We start from the raw sequence: 17,447 nt of genomic DNA on the forward strand, positions 1-17,447 counted from the left end.
CCCCCCTAAAATCCTACCACAAGTAGCCAACAAATAGTGAGATACTTCACCATAAACTCAGTCGGGAGAAATTAGAGGAATTAGAGAAAAGAAAAAAAAACCCACTCATGTTGATGAAAACCCCTACTCTCTATTTTATTTCTAATATAACATTAAACTCTTTCTCTCTCAAACATTATTGAAAGCTTTGAATTTGTTAAATGATGTTCTGAATGATCAAACACAGAGGTCTCACTTTCTTTGGCACCTCAGTCTTTGTATTTTCTTGTATTCTTCTCAAATAATTAAACTACTCTCTCCTTTCTCTACGGAAGTAGTTAATACACTATTAATAAACCATATAGATCTCTATGATACGTTTTTCTTATTTGTCAATTTTGTTCCTATCCTAACAAAATATTTGACAATTACGCACTAATAATTTTAAAACGAAAAAAAAAGTTGAATCAAAATCTTAAATTTTCATAATTGAATCATTCATTTAGAGTTCTTTTAAGTGATGACTCTTTGTCATAAGGTTTGTATATTGAGTGTGTGTGGTGGTAGGTATGTGGGTGTTTATATATCTATATATATATTTATAGGTCAAGATATTTCAGAGAGGTTGATATTTTGGCGTAAATTAATGGGGTACTATAATTTTTTTTTTAAAGGAAAATGAAGAAGAAGAAGTAGAAGATTGGTGTATAAGATAATTAATGGATGAAATTAATTTAAGTACGTCAACCCTATAGTTGTGCTGCAACGCATATGGGTGTGTCTTTAATTTAATTATTACAAACATTGCTTTGCATGGAGGACAAACATTAGAGAATGCCCTTTCATTATATGTATAATATGTAGATTTATTAACTGCTGCATGCACTACAAAAATTAACTCCATGTCCAATCGCATTATATAATATATATATTATATATATATATATATTTATTTATATACTCTATAGTTAATTTAGGTGAATTAATTTAATTAATTATAGCACGAAGATTTTAAAATTTAATAAGGTATGTAATGCTAATTTGCAAGGGGATTGGAGGAGTCAGATGCACGTGGTGATGAAAATTGATGTTGATTGGTGTCTAGGTTTATGCAAATGATCATCAGATCTCTCTGTTTCTTTTCCCACAAACACAAAAACAATTTACATTTTATTTTATTTTATTATAATATAGACATAATAATAATTATTATTTTGCAATACATTGAAAAAATCCAAGCTTTCTACGTCTCTCTCAGGGGTTTGTTCATTGGCCATCTAAAAGATTCTCAATTATTATCCCACCTATATACAAAAACAACTTGGCTCTAATTTGTCTCAAAAAGAAAAGAAAAAAAAAAACTTGGCTCTAATTTTGTCCATATTATTTTTATTACCTTTAAAATAAATTTTCGTGTACACAAGTTTCGTTTAAATCACGGACCGCTTAAAATTGTACGTTAAATAATGATTAGAAAATGTTCACTTATAAATAAAGTTTAATGGTAACATAGAGTAGTGTTTAAGTTGATGCAAATGCGATTAATGTGTGGGACTCACATTCATTATTGATATTATTATTATTTTTGTTTTGGTAACCTAAGACGAAATGAGGGAAATTTAAATAAATTTCAGCTTAATTATGTATGATATATACTAATTAATTGATGATACTATGATTAGCAAAAGAATTTTATGTTGATAAACTGGAAAAGTACAACATATTATTTATTTTTGTCCATGCAAGGCTGTTATTAGTTTCAAGAAAGCAGTATAAAGGAATCTAAATCAAACCTCCAAAATACATTCATATATATATGCATTTATTTATTTATTTATTTATTATTTATGTGCACATGATCAGCCCTAATTGAGTGAATTTAATTTGACTATATGTATATATGTGGGAAGAGTGGATGGAGTTGCTTTTTTTATTTTTTTGTGTTCTAAATATCTCAAAATGCAACCAGAATTATTTGACAAATTGAATGTTAAAGATGATTAGAAATACTAAATGTGCTCCCATATATTCTAACCTATAAAAATATGTTGTTTTCAAATATAACAAAATGAATTAAAATATTTAGCAATATAGCAAAATTTCATTATTTATAAGTGATAGACAATAATAAATACTGATAAACTACTAAGAATTAGCAGATTCATTTTTTATGGTTTCCCTAATCAAACTACGCCGCTTCTTGTCTTGTTCTCTATTGCGAACTGACCAAAACTTGAAAGCAGACTACTACCATACTTATTTAGGAAGTGCTTGTTGGTATTAAGAAAATTCTCCTCTCATGCAAGACGAGACTGGAACCAATGCCAATGGCAAGAGCCTAAAAAGAAAGGAATCAGTCTTAGCTAGGGGTGTCACTTCCAGATTAACTTCTTTTTAGGGTTAGGGAAAGAGCCTTTAAGTTAAGTGCTTTTTGCTAACGTCCTTAAAAGGAGAGAAGGAACCGGAGGGTGTCAATCAACATAGAGATATAAAGGAGAGGGCATAAGGATGAGGAAGAATGGAAGGATGACGAATCCCTAAAGAGGTTGTATCATTGATAGACATTAAAGTATCCATCACTGATAAATTATGACATTTCATTATGATTGAAAATATTTTCAACAATTTTACCATTTAAAATAATTATCCGTAAAATTTTAGTTAGATGATCTTTCCTTGATTATATTGATATTGCATTAAGTTCATTTTTCTTATCCCTTTGGAATAATTATCGAGAGGAGGGTGTGTCAACATGACACTGTATTTGAAATACTAATTTATGAGATATTTAATGTGATAAGATCTAAATGCTAGTGATTTATTAAATATGAATAGAGTTAGGCTAGGTCTTGTATATCTCTTTCAATTAAATATTTCACATTTACATTTATAAACACTATATTACTTTGTAGGTTGACTGGTCAACTAATTAATAATCAATTCACTCATATACATGATAGAGAGAGAGAGTGAGTAGCCCCTATAAATTAATATACTTTGTTCATTATTTTAGGAAATACTAAATATTAATTCTCACCAATGTGATAAAGAAAAGTGCATTCTTTCTAAATTGATAAGTAAAAATAGAATAATTTAACAAATAAAATTCTCTTGCGATCCATCTATATCAAATTACAAAAAAAAAAATCTTAGTTGATTGAAGTTGCATATTTATTAAAAATATTTCTAATAGACCAATAAAAATTAACCATATCTCAAAGTAGAAGGTTAATTTAATGAATTTTTCTCTCGTTATAATAACAAAATTAATTTGTTATTAAAGAGAAAAAAACCCAAACCTCATATGAAAAGTAGAGTTAAGTAAAATAAGTTGTGAAAATAAACATAGCTTAATTAGACATAGCAAAATGTATGTACTATATATCAACCACAAAGTTAGAGGTTCGAATTGAATAAGTTAAAATGATGGTTGTTACAAATTTCGATTGATGATATCTAATATAATATTCTTAAAATAAACAAATTAATTAAAAAAAATAAATTAAAAAGGTGAGTTGATTCTCTCTCTCACTTTGGAGAAGCCTATTTAAAAAGAGGTGAAGGGAAGTGTTTTTTCCCATGCAATTTGTTTTTTGCAGTCTTCAAAAGAATAACCATTTCCTTCTACTTGAGTGATTTACACACTCTGTCTCATCTCTCTTCATCTTCATTTGTCTTTTAGAAAGAAAAAAAACCCCATTCATTTCATAGTGCAACAAACCCTAAAAATCATCACTTTGTTTAGTTAGTTCTTCTCATTAGTACTTCATTAACATTATCAATCTCCCACTTACCTATACACTTTACGAAGAAGAAGATGTCAAGCAGAAGATCCAGATCTAGGCAATCAGGCAGTTCAAGAATCACTGATGACCAAATTAATGATCTTGTTTCCAAGTTGCAACAACTTCTTCCTGAGATTCGCCACACACAATCCGATAAGGTGAGACGATACAAAATGATCCATTAAAACAAACTTCTCTAAATCTCTCCCTCTTCTCACATATTTACTTATTCATTCGTATATTTACGTTATGAAAATACAACTCCTGTTCTGTTCTAATATTAGGTTAAATTTATAGGTTTCGGCAGCAAAAGTGTTGCAAGAGACGTGCAACTACATAAGAAACTTGCACAGAGAAGTGGATGATTTAAGTGAGAGACTTTCAGAGTTGTTGGCAACATCTGATACTGCTCAAGCTGCCATTATTAGGAGTTTACTTATGCAATAGAGATCACAATATGGTATTTTTCATATGACAAGACCCAAAAAAAAAAAAAAAAAAGAGTAGCTAATTAATTTTGAGGTTTTTTTTGCTATGTTTGGTTTCTGACATAGTTGCTATTTTCAATGCTCTTTCAGAGAAAATCCATCCATGTCATTTTGTAAAAGCTCTTCTCAATCAAGTCTTTATTATTATTCATCAATAAAATTTCTTCTCTTCTCTCTTTTTTTTTTTTTTTTTTCCCACTCTTTTATTTGTGACTTAAATGTGATCTCCATTGTTTTTGGAGAAGTTGTTGTACGTTAATAACTACTTCTTTAATTTCTTGCATGATGGATATATAGGTTCCATACCATTCATCCCTAGTTTAAAATTTCATTTTTTTTTTATAAAAAATATGGAGTTTGAATAAGTAGGTACACTAGAATACCTCAATTAGATTAACACATTCACAACATCTTCATTATCTTCAATTTCCTTTCACTGATATATCAAGAATTACAAAAGGATAATCAAACTTTCACTTTTTTTTTAAAAACAAAATAATCATTTAATATTTTTCTTAGTTAAGACATCTCCATATACTTACCGATCCTTCAACCAATTATATACGGTTAAAAAAAATATTTTGCCTTTTTCTTCTTATTTATTAGAGTTGAAACTGATCAATATTTAATATTGATGGGTTTAATTTGGCATTAATTTCTTTTTCTTTATTTTCTTTTGAAGTAATTGTAGCATTAGAATCTCTTAAATAACTAATTGACCCAAAAACTTAAACTAATTATTAAAAATAAATTTAATATTATATCATTTAATAAGATCAAATCTTTATATAGGAATTATTATTTTATGAATTTTTAATTTGGGTAGATTGTCTTATTGTTGTTTAATAGAATAACTTCGGGCGAGAAACTTTAACCTTTTGACCACTTAGTCAACACATGTATGTCTTATGTCAATTGAGCTATACTCAGATTATTTTTAATATAAGTTTTCTTTTATTATAATTTATTAATTGAATTGGATTAATTTTGATTTTTATTCTTAGTATTGCGTTTTCAAGGGAAAATAATTTTTTTCTTCAAAGAAGTTATATAAATGATTTTGGGCATTTTGTGGTATAATTTTTTCGTAAAAAGGCTAATTATCCGAGTAATCCTACAAAATGCATGAGATTTATTCATTCATTAATTTTAAATTTTTAATCAGGACAAAATTAATTAATCAATAATTTGTAATTTAACATTAGCTTGGTGGTCTACTATCTGAATAATTATTCTGATATAAATATAACACTAACATTTTTTTAATCATTCTATCGAAACACCAAGGATTGTGTAGAAAATTGAAAAGGAAAAAAATAATAAAAGAAAAAAAAAAACTAACAAATCGATTAAGATTTTATTTTTCTCAAAGCTTGACCCTCCCACTTGCACTAATAGTAGTACTGAAAAAGTTTCAATTATATTTGATTGTTTAATTTAAAAAAAAAATAGAACCAAATTAAAAACAAAAATTTATGATGGATTTTTAATTTTCTCTTAATTACCCTCCTCGTAGTGATTTAAATCATAATCAATTTTAGTCAATTTGAAAGACAAAATTTAGTTGATTATTAATGAGTTTGATCATATTTTAATTCGACTATTCTTGTAGTTTTAAAGTAAATTGATTAAAGATGTTATCTTTTCATTTAAAAAAAAAAGCCATGAAATTGAAAAAAAAAAAGAAAGTTGAGAAATCGGTTCTTGTCCAACCAATGCCCTAACTGAGAAAAAACCAGGCCCATCACTCAATTTCAAGAAGCCCATCTATTTCAGCCCAACCTATAGCCCACTCGTCTGTTTCAAGCTTCTCAAAATTAGCTCCCTTTCTTCAAGGATAAAAGGGTAATTTAGGTAACGACCAAATTCTAAAGAAAAAAGAAATTGGATACTCTCCTTAGGGGTGTTCAAAAAACCCAATGACCCGAAAAAACCGATCAACCTAACCCAACCCATGCGGTTTGGGTTCGGTTGGGTTCAAATAAATAAAAATTTTATGGATTGGGTTGGTTCATGAGTTTACCTAATATAACCCGAACCAATATGAATTTATTATTAACTTTAAAATATATTTTTTTCTTACTTATAACAATTATTTATACATATATTAATTTTAATTTTATTTAATTCCAATATTTTTTGAACAATTTATTTTTCAACAACTTTTAGAAGTAGTTTCTTATATTTTAAAAAGAAAATTTTCACTATATAAATTGAAATTGACTCGTTAATCTTAATTCAATATATGAAAATAATTAAATCAAACTTTTACATATTTACATTTTGCTTTTTTTAGAATAAAATGTTAAATAAATGATCTGATTAACCGAACGAACCCAACCCAAATATTTCAGGGTTGGGTTGGGTTCATTTTTTAATAAAGGTTATTTGGATTGAAAAAAAATTACAACCCGAACAATTAGGCTTGGTCTAAAAGGTCTTTCAACTCAACCCATGAATACTCATATCTTTCCTTCTCATAATAAATTTTTTCATTTTTTTTTCATGAATTATAGATTTAGTGTGTGTTTGGAATACATTTTCAAGTGTTTAATTTAAAAAATAAGTCGTTTTGAAAGAAATTTGAATATTTTGTAATTACTCAAAATAACTTTTCAAGTGTATTTTAATGGTTTTTTTTCAAAATTATTTAAATAAAAACGAATTTTTAAAAGAACATTTTTTTTTTTGTTAAATCAATCTAAAAGGGTTCTTAAAGTAATAGTTTGAACTTTCATGAATGTGTAGGAACATTAATGGAAAATCTCGTGGGAAACAATATAAAAAAGAAGTGGATCCAATCATCCATGGAAATTTGAGACTACAAAATTGCAAAGCAAACAAGAGTAATTGCTAAAAATGACCCATTCAACATAAACTTCAAAAAGATGATTTGAAATTTGAAAAAACAATATGATATACTACTATCATGTAGTGGGATAATTGCAAATCCTATTTACACAAATTACAATGTTAATGTGATATATATATAGAAAGTGAAAAAACTACCTTCAAGAATGCTTACAAATGGTGAAAATAAGGAATTCAATTGTTTTATCTCATCTACTTTATGAAATAAGTTCAAATACTCATTCATGTTATATATAATATTATTAGGGTAAAGTTAACATTTAGAAAGCAAAAATTATAAACACATATGTTGAAAAGTAATGAGAATCAAATAGTTGTAGATACTTAAAAAAGGAAAGACACAATTGGAGAAATCCATAAACTAGACTAAACAATAAACATAGAAAAATATTTAGTGCATCTCGATTAAGCAATAATCATAATATGTCATGTAAGAAATTTTTTTTGTTATTAATTTTAAATATTATAATTCTTTTTTTACGTGGGTGGTGAGAGAGATGCATAAAGAATTCTACCATATACCAAATCCATTTGTAAAAGATTATACCAGAAGAATCCCTTTTAGCAATTACCTAGAAAACAAAGTCCAATTTTGAGAACTTACTTTTCAGGGTAATATTCAAAACAACACGACTCTTTGATGATTTATGAAGGGCACATTCGAAAATTTCAATAAACATCTGTCCTAAGTCCTAAATTTGACCCCCTCGATGCCCTCTCCGATACCGATTCTCACCCCGCCGATCCAAGCTTTCCCTTCCCAATTCCCATTTTCTGCATTTTCATCTCGGAATTGCTTCGATTGCAGACTGAAACTCTTGCCCACCCACGAAAAGGGAAGGAACAGGAACAAAAATAAAGCCCGAGACCTTTGAAGCCAATCGAGAAACAACATTCAAGAGTTACAGCGAGGCATTTTCATGCCAGCTTCCGCCAATTAATCAAACCCCTCTGGTATTAATGATCGTGAAGTTCTTTCTGATTCTGATTCACAACTTTCCTTTCTCATAATTTAGCACATTCAGTTCTATTCAATTTCATTCTCAATTCCTCAGATTATCAGCTTCTGAGTATGTCTCGCTTCGCTGAAATTTTTGTTTATTTTGACAGAATTGTAAAGTGGGTTTGGAGTGAGGATGGTGTTGGTATTGGCTTTGGGGGATTTACATATACCACATAGAGCTCCTGACCTTCCCGAGAAGTTCAAGTCTATGCTTGTTCCTGGCAAGATCCAGCATATAATCTGCACCGGAAACCTTTGTATCAAAGTATGTTCAAATCTTCTTTCTGGGTTTTCATCTTTATGGCTACTTCTGTTCTGGTACTTGGTGTCATGAATTGTTCTTTTTGGTTGCTATATGTAATATGGAACTTTTTATCTATCTATGTTGGTGCATCTTTGAAGAGCATTTAGAGTCAGAGTTTTAGTAATCTCTAAAACAGCTGCCAAAGTTAAAATCTTAGAATGCAAATGATGATTATATATGTCCATGGAAATCTCCAATCCTCCCCTGTCATATAATTGTAGTATAGATTGATATATTTATGAGTAGGACATAAAGGTACTCCAACCAATCTAAAAGAACAATACCAAATGAATAGTAGGAAGAGAATGTTCTTGAAATTCTTGTCTTTTAACCATTTTGATTGATGATTTTGGTATCCAATTTCCAACTAATAGTAATTGGTGGAAACATCATTAGGCTATGTTCTGATTTAGTAAATCTACTATTGATTTGTATGAGTTGTCGGGTTACATTGTGAATTATGAACCCTAGGAAACATGTACCGGATATGTACACTACTTATAGGATAACATGTTCGATCCCCCACCCCATAATTGTTGAACTCAAACTTTGCATATCAATCTGTCATATCCTAACATTCATAGCATTAGTCTTACTGGTGGTTCAACTAATTTTTGGGTCTGATTTCATGATCTTTTCCTTAGCATGTGTTGTGGATTTTTCTTGGATAATATGTCATTCATCTGTCTTTTATTTGCTGCTGAATATATCATATTTAAGCTTCTCCCAAGGATCCATCATCCAGGAGGTTCTGCTGGTAACATCTTTGTACCCTTGAATTATTTCAAGAAGGGAAATGTAGAGAGCTGCCCAAGTATCTTAGTATTCTGTTATGGCGAATGTAACAACACTAACCTAGGGTAGTGGTTCAGTCACCTTTTTATATATATATCGAAGTGCTTAGTTAATAAAAAATATAAGCTTGCCCAATCTTGAACTTGAATGCAATAACCAAAATTTCTCCATTGTCTGTACTGGACTCTTGGTTATTTTCGTTTTAAACGAACTTTTACAACTTTCAACAATGAACTTTGTTCAATACTTCCTTGTACTTTAACTTCAAATGTTAAACTTATTGATAACTGATAGAAGATCTTTAGATGTAATGGAAAAGAAAACGGTGGATTCAAAATCCTTTTCAGGATCATGTCGTTGGAATGAGCATTAACTTCTACTTGGATCTCAGTTCATGTTATATGGGTTTAGACTTTTTGGGCTTTGTTTGGCACCAACTTCCATATAATCTTGTCTAACTCATCGTACAAATAGTGTAGCTTTGTAATTGGTTCATATCTCCTTGGTAGAAATATTGATGTGATGGTTCAAAGTTTACTAATAATGTTTCCAGGAAGTTCACGACTACTTGAAAACTATTTGTCCGGATTTGCACATTACACGAGGTGAATATGATGAAGAGACTCGCTATCCTGAGACAAAAACTCTGACTATTGGACAATTTAAATTGGGACTGTGCCATGGGCATCAGGTATTGTTTGTTGCACTTCTTTAATCTTGGTCAGATTTTCCTTTCAAGTTGTCCAATTCTTCCAGATTATTCCTTATTTTTTGTTTAATTAAATAACAAAATTCATGTTCAAGTGTATTGTAGTTTTGACCATTGCGAGGGATCATTACAAATGGTTTCAGAGACAATGCTCTATTATTAATGGGATCGACTAAAGTTTCCTGTTTTCTTCTTTCCATATCTTGAATCATAAACTGAACTGCCTGAATATTGAAACTTCTGATTCATTGTCTTTAGTAACCATGAACAGAAAGTTGCATTTCAACTAAGCAAACAAAACTTCTGCGCTACCAGAAGTTAAAATTAGCAAATAATGTTATGTGACATTTTATAATTTGAATTCTATTTGTTGTTGGCTGGCTAGGTTATTCCTTGGGGAGACCTAGACTCGCTTGCCATGATGCAGAGGCAGCTAGATGTAGATATCCTTGTCACTGGTCACACCCATCAATTTACAGCTTACAAACACGAGGGAGGTGTGGTGATTAACCCTGGATCTGCAACAGGTGCATATAGCAGCATCACATATGACGTCAACCCGAGCTTTGTCCTTATGGACATCGATGGCCTTCGTGTTGTGGTCTACGTTTATGAACTGATTGATGGAGAGGTTAAGGTAGACAAAATTGATTTCAAGAAGACAACCACGACAGCTCATTGACTCGAACAAATTAGCCTTTTATAAACATAATGAAGTTAATTTCTTTTATGGAGTTGTTGTGATCCATGTTAAACAATGCTTAATCTTGCTGCGAAGATGATGTTTCTGTGGTGATTGATCCCAGAGAAAGATTTTTAGTTTTTCTGTTCTTGCTCCTTATGACTTTGTTTGTTCGATATGTGACGTGGTTGTGCACAGAAGCCCTTGGTTGTTCTTGTTGGTACCCTGCCTCCATTTCTTTAGTTTTCAATTTCATAAAAACATTGATTTAATCTAGTGAAATACGATGGAACCTTTTGTTGGTACCTTGATGTTATATTAAACGTTTTGTAAACATATTTGGACACGTAAAATTGCATGTTGAATGTTATCTACCCATAAATGCATAGTAAAATTCAACTATTCATTAACGAAAGGTTTTTCTTTCATTAAGTGGCATGTATAAGTTGATTTATACTAAGGTCACGTTTATCAAATTGTAATGAAAATTGGAGTAATCGAAATGAGATTTCATTGATCGATGAATCACAAAGACAATTAGATTGTTTTTAATTGCATTTATCTATAATTATGAATCTATCACATTTTACTATTACCATTATTGTTACTGTTCGATCTTACAATAACGGTAAAAGTACAATAAATATGGCGAATTCATAATTTTGATATTGTTATAGTAACAATATCTGTAATGGTAATGATAATGGTAAAGGTAGTGGATCCTGTATAATTTTCAACCATAATCAGATTGTACACCTTTTATTTCTCAATTAGATTACACGATTTGATTACAAATTTCAATATGGGTCTCACATCTCATTATGATTATGGAAAACGGGTAAACAACTACAAAAGTAATCAATTGAGATCACTTTTTACATTATCATTGATGGATTACTTTTGTCACTCCCCCAGATTACCCTCTTAATCTAGAAGAGAATGTAACAACAACAATTACCAACCCTTTTGTGACATTTACTGTCTAACCATTATACTTAATCTACTTAGTAATCACTGGAATACTTAATAATAGTTGAAGAAACTTAATCTTAGATAACTTAGCCAGGGTTAAGCATACAACATAATTACATTGTTAACAATATAACGTTTAGTGGGTCTTGATAGCTAGCCTTTGTCCTTAACATGTTCAACACATATGTACAAGTATTTGCAAGTAGACAACTAAACTTTTCTGAAAACCGGAGCTTGAGTGGCAGAGCAGCAATGCAGTTAACCTTTGAAGAATTGACTAGAAGAAAACATTTAAAACGAGTGAGCTATTAGCCTAGTGAGTGACTAATAAATCATAAACATCATGCTTTAAAACTGGAAAACTGCTAAGCAAAATCATATTTAAAACTTTCAAACATAGTATAGCTTAAAACATAGCTTAACATAATCCTTAGTTGAGAGAGAACCCTTTTGTTCAATCCTTAACATAAACCTTAGCTGGTGTGGAGGATACTCAACACAATCAACGTCAATTCTACCTATGTGCACGTGGTTATAACTAAGTACCATCATACCTTAGGTACTACTGCCTAAATACCTTCTTATTGTCCATTGTCCTTCAGTATCGGGTTCTAATAATCACCATAAAACTCAAACTTTGAAGTAAATCATACTTTGAAAGCATAGCATCATAAGTCACATGCTTAAACATCTTTACTATTAAGCATCAATTTCCAACACATGCTTCTTATAAAATAAGTATAGAAATACTTAGGTCATGCTTTATAAATTTCTTTAAACTAGCATGCGTTAATGGCTTCATGAAATTTAGTTTGTTTGGAAATTATCTTACACATTCTTTTAACATAAGAAATCATGAGCCTAAACATTTAAGTAAAGCATGTGTTACTAAAACATTTGGAAAACATCAATTTTGTCACTCAACCTTGGGCATTCCTCCAAGGGTTGATAAGCCCTTCCTATTGGTGTTAACCATGTGGAAATGAATAACATGTTTAGCTAGTGCCTTTAATCTTCTTGTGAGACTAACTCACCTAAATGAACTTAACCATTCAGCTTAAAACATCAATTTCCCTTTCAATGCATACCTTCTTATGCATTCAACACTTAGAAGAAAAGTTTGGGTGCTAGCACTTAGACTATGTGCCCAACAGACTACCTATGTGCACATAGCATGCCTCATGCACTTGTCCAATTGTGCGCCAATGCACGCTCCAGCACCACCTTACGCTCAGCGTCTTACGCGCCTGCATGCACAATCCCGCTCACATTGCCGCACAACCCAGTGCCCACTCAGCACCCTTTGCTCTCATGGCTCCAACATGCACTGCACAACCCAACACATCCCACAGTGCATCCGTTGCACGCGGCCTTGCCCTGCGCGTGCGTGTTTCAACAGCGCCACCGTCTAGCCTTTCAGCTGCTTGCTTACTCAACCTAAGCAGCTACCTGCTTATTCAAACCAAAATTCTAGATTCATCTTTGAGCTCAAATAACTAATTTTTCAGACATTTTCTTGAAAAATTTCCTTCTACAATTGTTTAAAAATATCTCAACTTTCTTACTTTAAAATTTGAGCTCTGAATTCTTCTTGGTTTGGTTGGAAACCTTGAAACTTCACCACTGGCCTAGATTCATCCGAGAGCCTGACCTTCTTGAGGTTGTCTTTAGATTCCCACTTTAATCCGTAGGAGATTTCTTCCGGTAGCCCTTGTCCTTCATCCACACTCAACATTCAAACAAATGGCTCTGAAATCACCTCAATAGCACAAGTAAATTGCTCAAATTGAGTTCCTAAACTAAAGTTTCCCTTTTATACTAAACACTGCATGCCTCCTTTAAATCTTAGCCTGCCATCTCCTCCTCTTAAGTGGATTTCGTTCCCTTAATCTCGACAACTGGCCCACTTAAATGGATGACTAAGTTGTAATCACTGTTTGATCAACGTAAGGCTTCACCAAGCAGCTCACCATCTCATGGCATAATCAACACACAACCCTTGGCCAACACATAGAGTCTACGCATCTTAGCCCATCGCTTGATCTTATGCCAGTGCCTGACTTCCCTTGCCTGTGGCCTTTGCTTAACCATCGTATGACTCAACATCACTTTCCTAACGCATGGCAGTACCTCATCGCATAGCCCACTAGCCAACGCATGCCTTGGCGCTTCCTGCACCTATCACCTTATCTAATGCCATCGCATGGACTTGCTTGCCCATACCAAGCATTTGGCCATTGGCACGCCCAGCCTCGGCACATACCTCAATTAGGTAGCACATGCTTTGTGCATCTTGCACCAATGCATAGCACAACCCTATTGTTGGCCTCCATGCTCTTGCGCGTGCATCCTTGCCTATCTAACCTCCCATGGGTTTGACCAACGCATGCCCTTGCTCAATGCATGACATCTCATACGACCATCACTTAGCCACATAGCATGGCCTCATGCCCATCACACACCCAAATAACCTCAATGAAACATGGCTACCGTACACCTAGGCAACACATCAAGGTTTCCAATGCAAGGCTACTATACTTAGCCATACCTCAACTAGGTAGCACATGCTTCGCGCGTCCTTTGAACCACCCCAATCTTCCTCACCCGAGCTTGATTGACACCACCAACGGTAAATCCCACTATTCTTTGGTTGAGGAACACGGTTGTGGGACCGTTATGTTAGTGAAAATAAGAGAATTGCACAAATGCACATGCACAACCCCCATCGCCTAAGGCCTCCATGCTCTTACGCGCGCATCCTTGCCTATCTAACCTCCCATGGGTTTGACCAATGCATGCCCTTTCTCAATGCATGACATCTCATACGGCCATCACTTAGCCACATAGCATGGCCTCATGCCCATCACACACCCAAATAACCTCAATGAAACATGGCTCCTGCACACGTAGGCAACACATCAAGGCCTCCAATGCAAGGCTACTATACTTAGCCAAATTTTTCCTTACAAAGTGCCTCATTGTCTTGCTACCTGAGGGCCTTAGTGCTCAACACTTAGAACATTTTTCCTTCTTTTTTTTCCTCTTCAAGATTTTCCCTACAAACATTTTATTAACTTATACTTAATCTTGATTAACATGTTAATTAATTTACTTAAGTAGGGAAAATAGGGTTCAAGGTTTACACTTTACCTCTCATTTATGAAATTTCATCCTCGAAATTTGCTTGAAGCTCTTCAATTGAATAATCGAGGGTATTTACTCCTCGTATGCTTTTTAGTTTCTTAGGTGGCTTCTTCGATTCCATGATTTCTCCATAATACCTTTACTAAAGGCATCGTCTTGTTTCTTAACACCTGGTCTTTTGTGTTAAGAATTTCTACTGGTTCTTCTTCATAAGTCAGATTTTCCTTTAACTGCATTGGTTACTCTAGTAGCACATGAGCAGAATCTGGAATATACTTCCTCAAAATTGATACATGGAAAACATCATGTATACAAGATAGTTCTGGAGGTAAATCTAACCTGTAAGCTGTTGGACCAACTCGCTCCACTATCTTATAAGGTCCAATAAACCTTAGATTTAGCTTTCCTTTCTTGCCAAATCTAAGGATTTCTTTCATGAAGATAACTTAAGAAATACCTTATCACCCCACCCCATAATGAGGGCTCTGTAGTCTTGGGGGGTCGATGTAACCAAGTGTGACTTAGAAAGCACCTAGCAGCAACATGAGCTGATAGGGGATCAACATATCGAGGATCCTCGGACTAAGAATCCTGAAATCTTCCTCACATCGATGTTCTGGTGGACAACACCGCTGGACATGGGAACCAAGAGAGGTCCAACCCTTCCTGATCATTCATCATTCAATTCGACTCTTCCATGTACTCGACACGGATTCCCAAGCTTCGGGAGGGTGCTCTCCTATCTTTTGATTAGGAACCAAAAAATGAGATTCTTGCCGAATCCGAGTTTGCCCACATTGTTTGCCTTTCGACAGAAAGATTTCCCTTAACCGTAGTAGGCAAGCAGGTAAACTCAAACTCTAGCTCTATTCTTTGCTTGTCAGCATAACTCTTTTGTCTGTCTCGGGCTGTCTTAAGATTTTCTCTAATTAGCCTAACACTATTAGATGTTTGCTGAACCAGATGTAGACATATCAGTTTCCTTTCTCCAACCTCATTCCAACACACAGGTGTCCTATAAGGTCTTCCATATAAAGCCTCGTACGGAGCCATTCTGATACTAGAATGATAACTGTTGTTATACGCAAATTCGATCAACAACAAGTGCGTATCCCAACTTCCCTTGAACTGCAATACACATGCCCTCAGCATGTCCTCTAGTGTCTGAATCGTCCACTCTGACTGACCATCTGTCTGTGGATGGAAAGCTTACTGAAATGCAATTTAGTACCCAGAGCTTTTTGTAAACTAGGTCAGAACTTCGAAATAAACCTCAGATCTTGATCTGACACCATCGTCACTAGAGCTCTAAACTAGCTCACAATCTTATCAACATAAAGCTTAGCTAACTTGTCTAGGGTAAAGGTGATCTTTACGGGAAAAAACTTAGCTGTCTTAGTCAACCTATCAACAATCACCTAAATCACATCATATTCTGATGGCATTCTAGGAAAGCCGAATAAGAAATCCATCATAACATGCTCCCATTTCCACTCTGGTACTGGAAGTGGATTAAGCAATCCTACTGGTCTCTACCGTTCAGGCTTAACTTGCTGACAAATCAAACACTTATCAACAAATTCTCCTATTTCTCTTTTCATGCCAGATCATCAGTAGGACTTCTTTAACGTTCTATACATCTTCATACTATTTGGATGCATAGCATAAGTTGAACTTTACGCTTCCTCCAGAATTGCCTGTTTCAATGCTAAGGCATTGGGTACACACACCCTGCTTTCCTTAAGTAAGACTCCATATGTTCTTAACTTATAATTTGTCCTCTGACCTTTACTTACCTCATCAACTATCTTTTGGAGACTAGAATCCCTTAACTGTTCATGTATAATATCATTAACTAAAGTAGGTCATACCTGAAATGAAGCTAAGAAGCCTTCTGCTTGATCAACTGCTAGATCAACATTAGCATATCTCAACTCTCACAACATTAAACCTTGTGTTGAACAGAGAGTAGCTCTCGCTGTTCCTGTTTTCTTACTTAGGGCATCTGCCACTACATTCACTTTTCTTTGATGGTATTCAATTGTACAATCATAATCCTTGATCACCTCTAACCATCTTCTCTATCTCAAGTTCAACTCTTTCTGATAAAAAATATACTTCAAACTCTTACGTTCGGTGAAAATGTGGAAACACTCACCAAACATATAATATCTCCATAGCTTAAGAGCTAAACTACTATTGCTGACTCTAGATCATGAGTAGGGTAAGCACACTCATGCTTCTTCAACTATCTAAAAGCATAGGCTATCACTCTACCTTCCTGCATTTAAATACATCCTAGTTCCTGTCAGGACACATCACAATAAATCTCAAACTCTTTATCTGGAGTAAGAAGTGTAAGTACTAGAGCTGATACTAATTTTCACTTCAACTCTTAGAAACTATGCTCACAATCAGGAGACCATTCAAACTTCACATCTTTCATAGTCAGACTAGTCAATGGAAGAGCTATCCTGGAAAAGTCTTCCATAAATCGCTTGTAGTAACCTGCTAAACCTAGGAAACTACATACCTCAGATACCGTTATAGGGTGTTCTTAGTTCATGATTGCTTTTGTCTTCTAGGGATCTACAACAACTCCTGCTGCAAATATTATATGCCCTAGGAATACAACTTGATCTAACCAGAATTCACACTTATTGAACTTAGCATACAACTTATTTTCTCGCAACATCTGAAGCACTAACTTCAGAT

At 33.3% G+C, this 17,447-nt stretch overlaps 2 protein-coding genes across 2 annotated transcripts; both read left to right on the top strand.

The window, feature by feature from the left end:
• The first annotated feature begins 3,796 nt into the window (after positions 1–3,796).
• On the top strand, positions 3,797–4,211 carry LOC120072280 (transcription factor PRE3-like). The gene is made up of 2 exons (XM_039024722.1): positions 3,797–3,922; positions 4,062–4,211. Exons 1-2 carry the CDS (start codon positions 3,797–3,799, stop codon positions 4,209–4,211), a joined length of 276 nt encoding a protein of 91 aa, XP_038880650.1.
• Positions 4,212–7,788: 3,577 nt separating this feature from the next.
• On the top strand, positions 7,789–10,921 carry LOC120071668 (vacuolar protein sorting-associated protein 29). The gene is made up of 4 exons (XM_039024042.1): positions 7,789–8,077; positions 8,234–8,391; positions 9,779–9,916; positions 10,320–10,921. Exons 2-4 carry the CDS (start codon positions 8,260–8,262, stop codon positions 10,614–10,616), a joined length of 567 nt encoding a protein of 188 aa, XP_038879970.1. The 5' UTR covers positions 7,789–8,077; positions 8,234–8,259; the 3' UTR covers positions 10,617–10,921.
• The last annotated feature ends 6,526 nt before the right edge of the window (positions 10,922–17,447 follow it).

Source organism: Benincasa hispida, chromosome 2 (assembly GCF_009727055.1).
Source record: "Benincasa hispida cultivar B227 chromosome 2, ASM972705v1, whole genome shotgun sequence".
Lineage (NCBI taxonomy): Eukaryota > Viridiplantae > Streptophyta > Magnoliopsida > Cucurbitales > Cucurbitaceae > Benincasa > Benincasa hispida.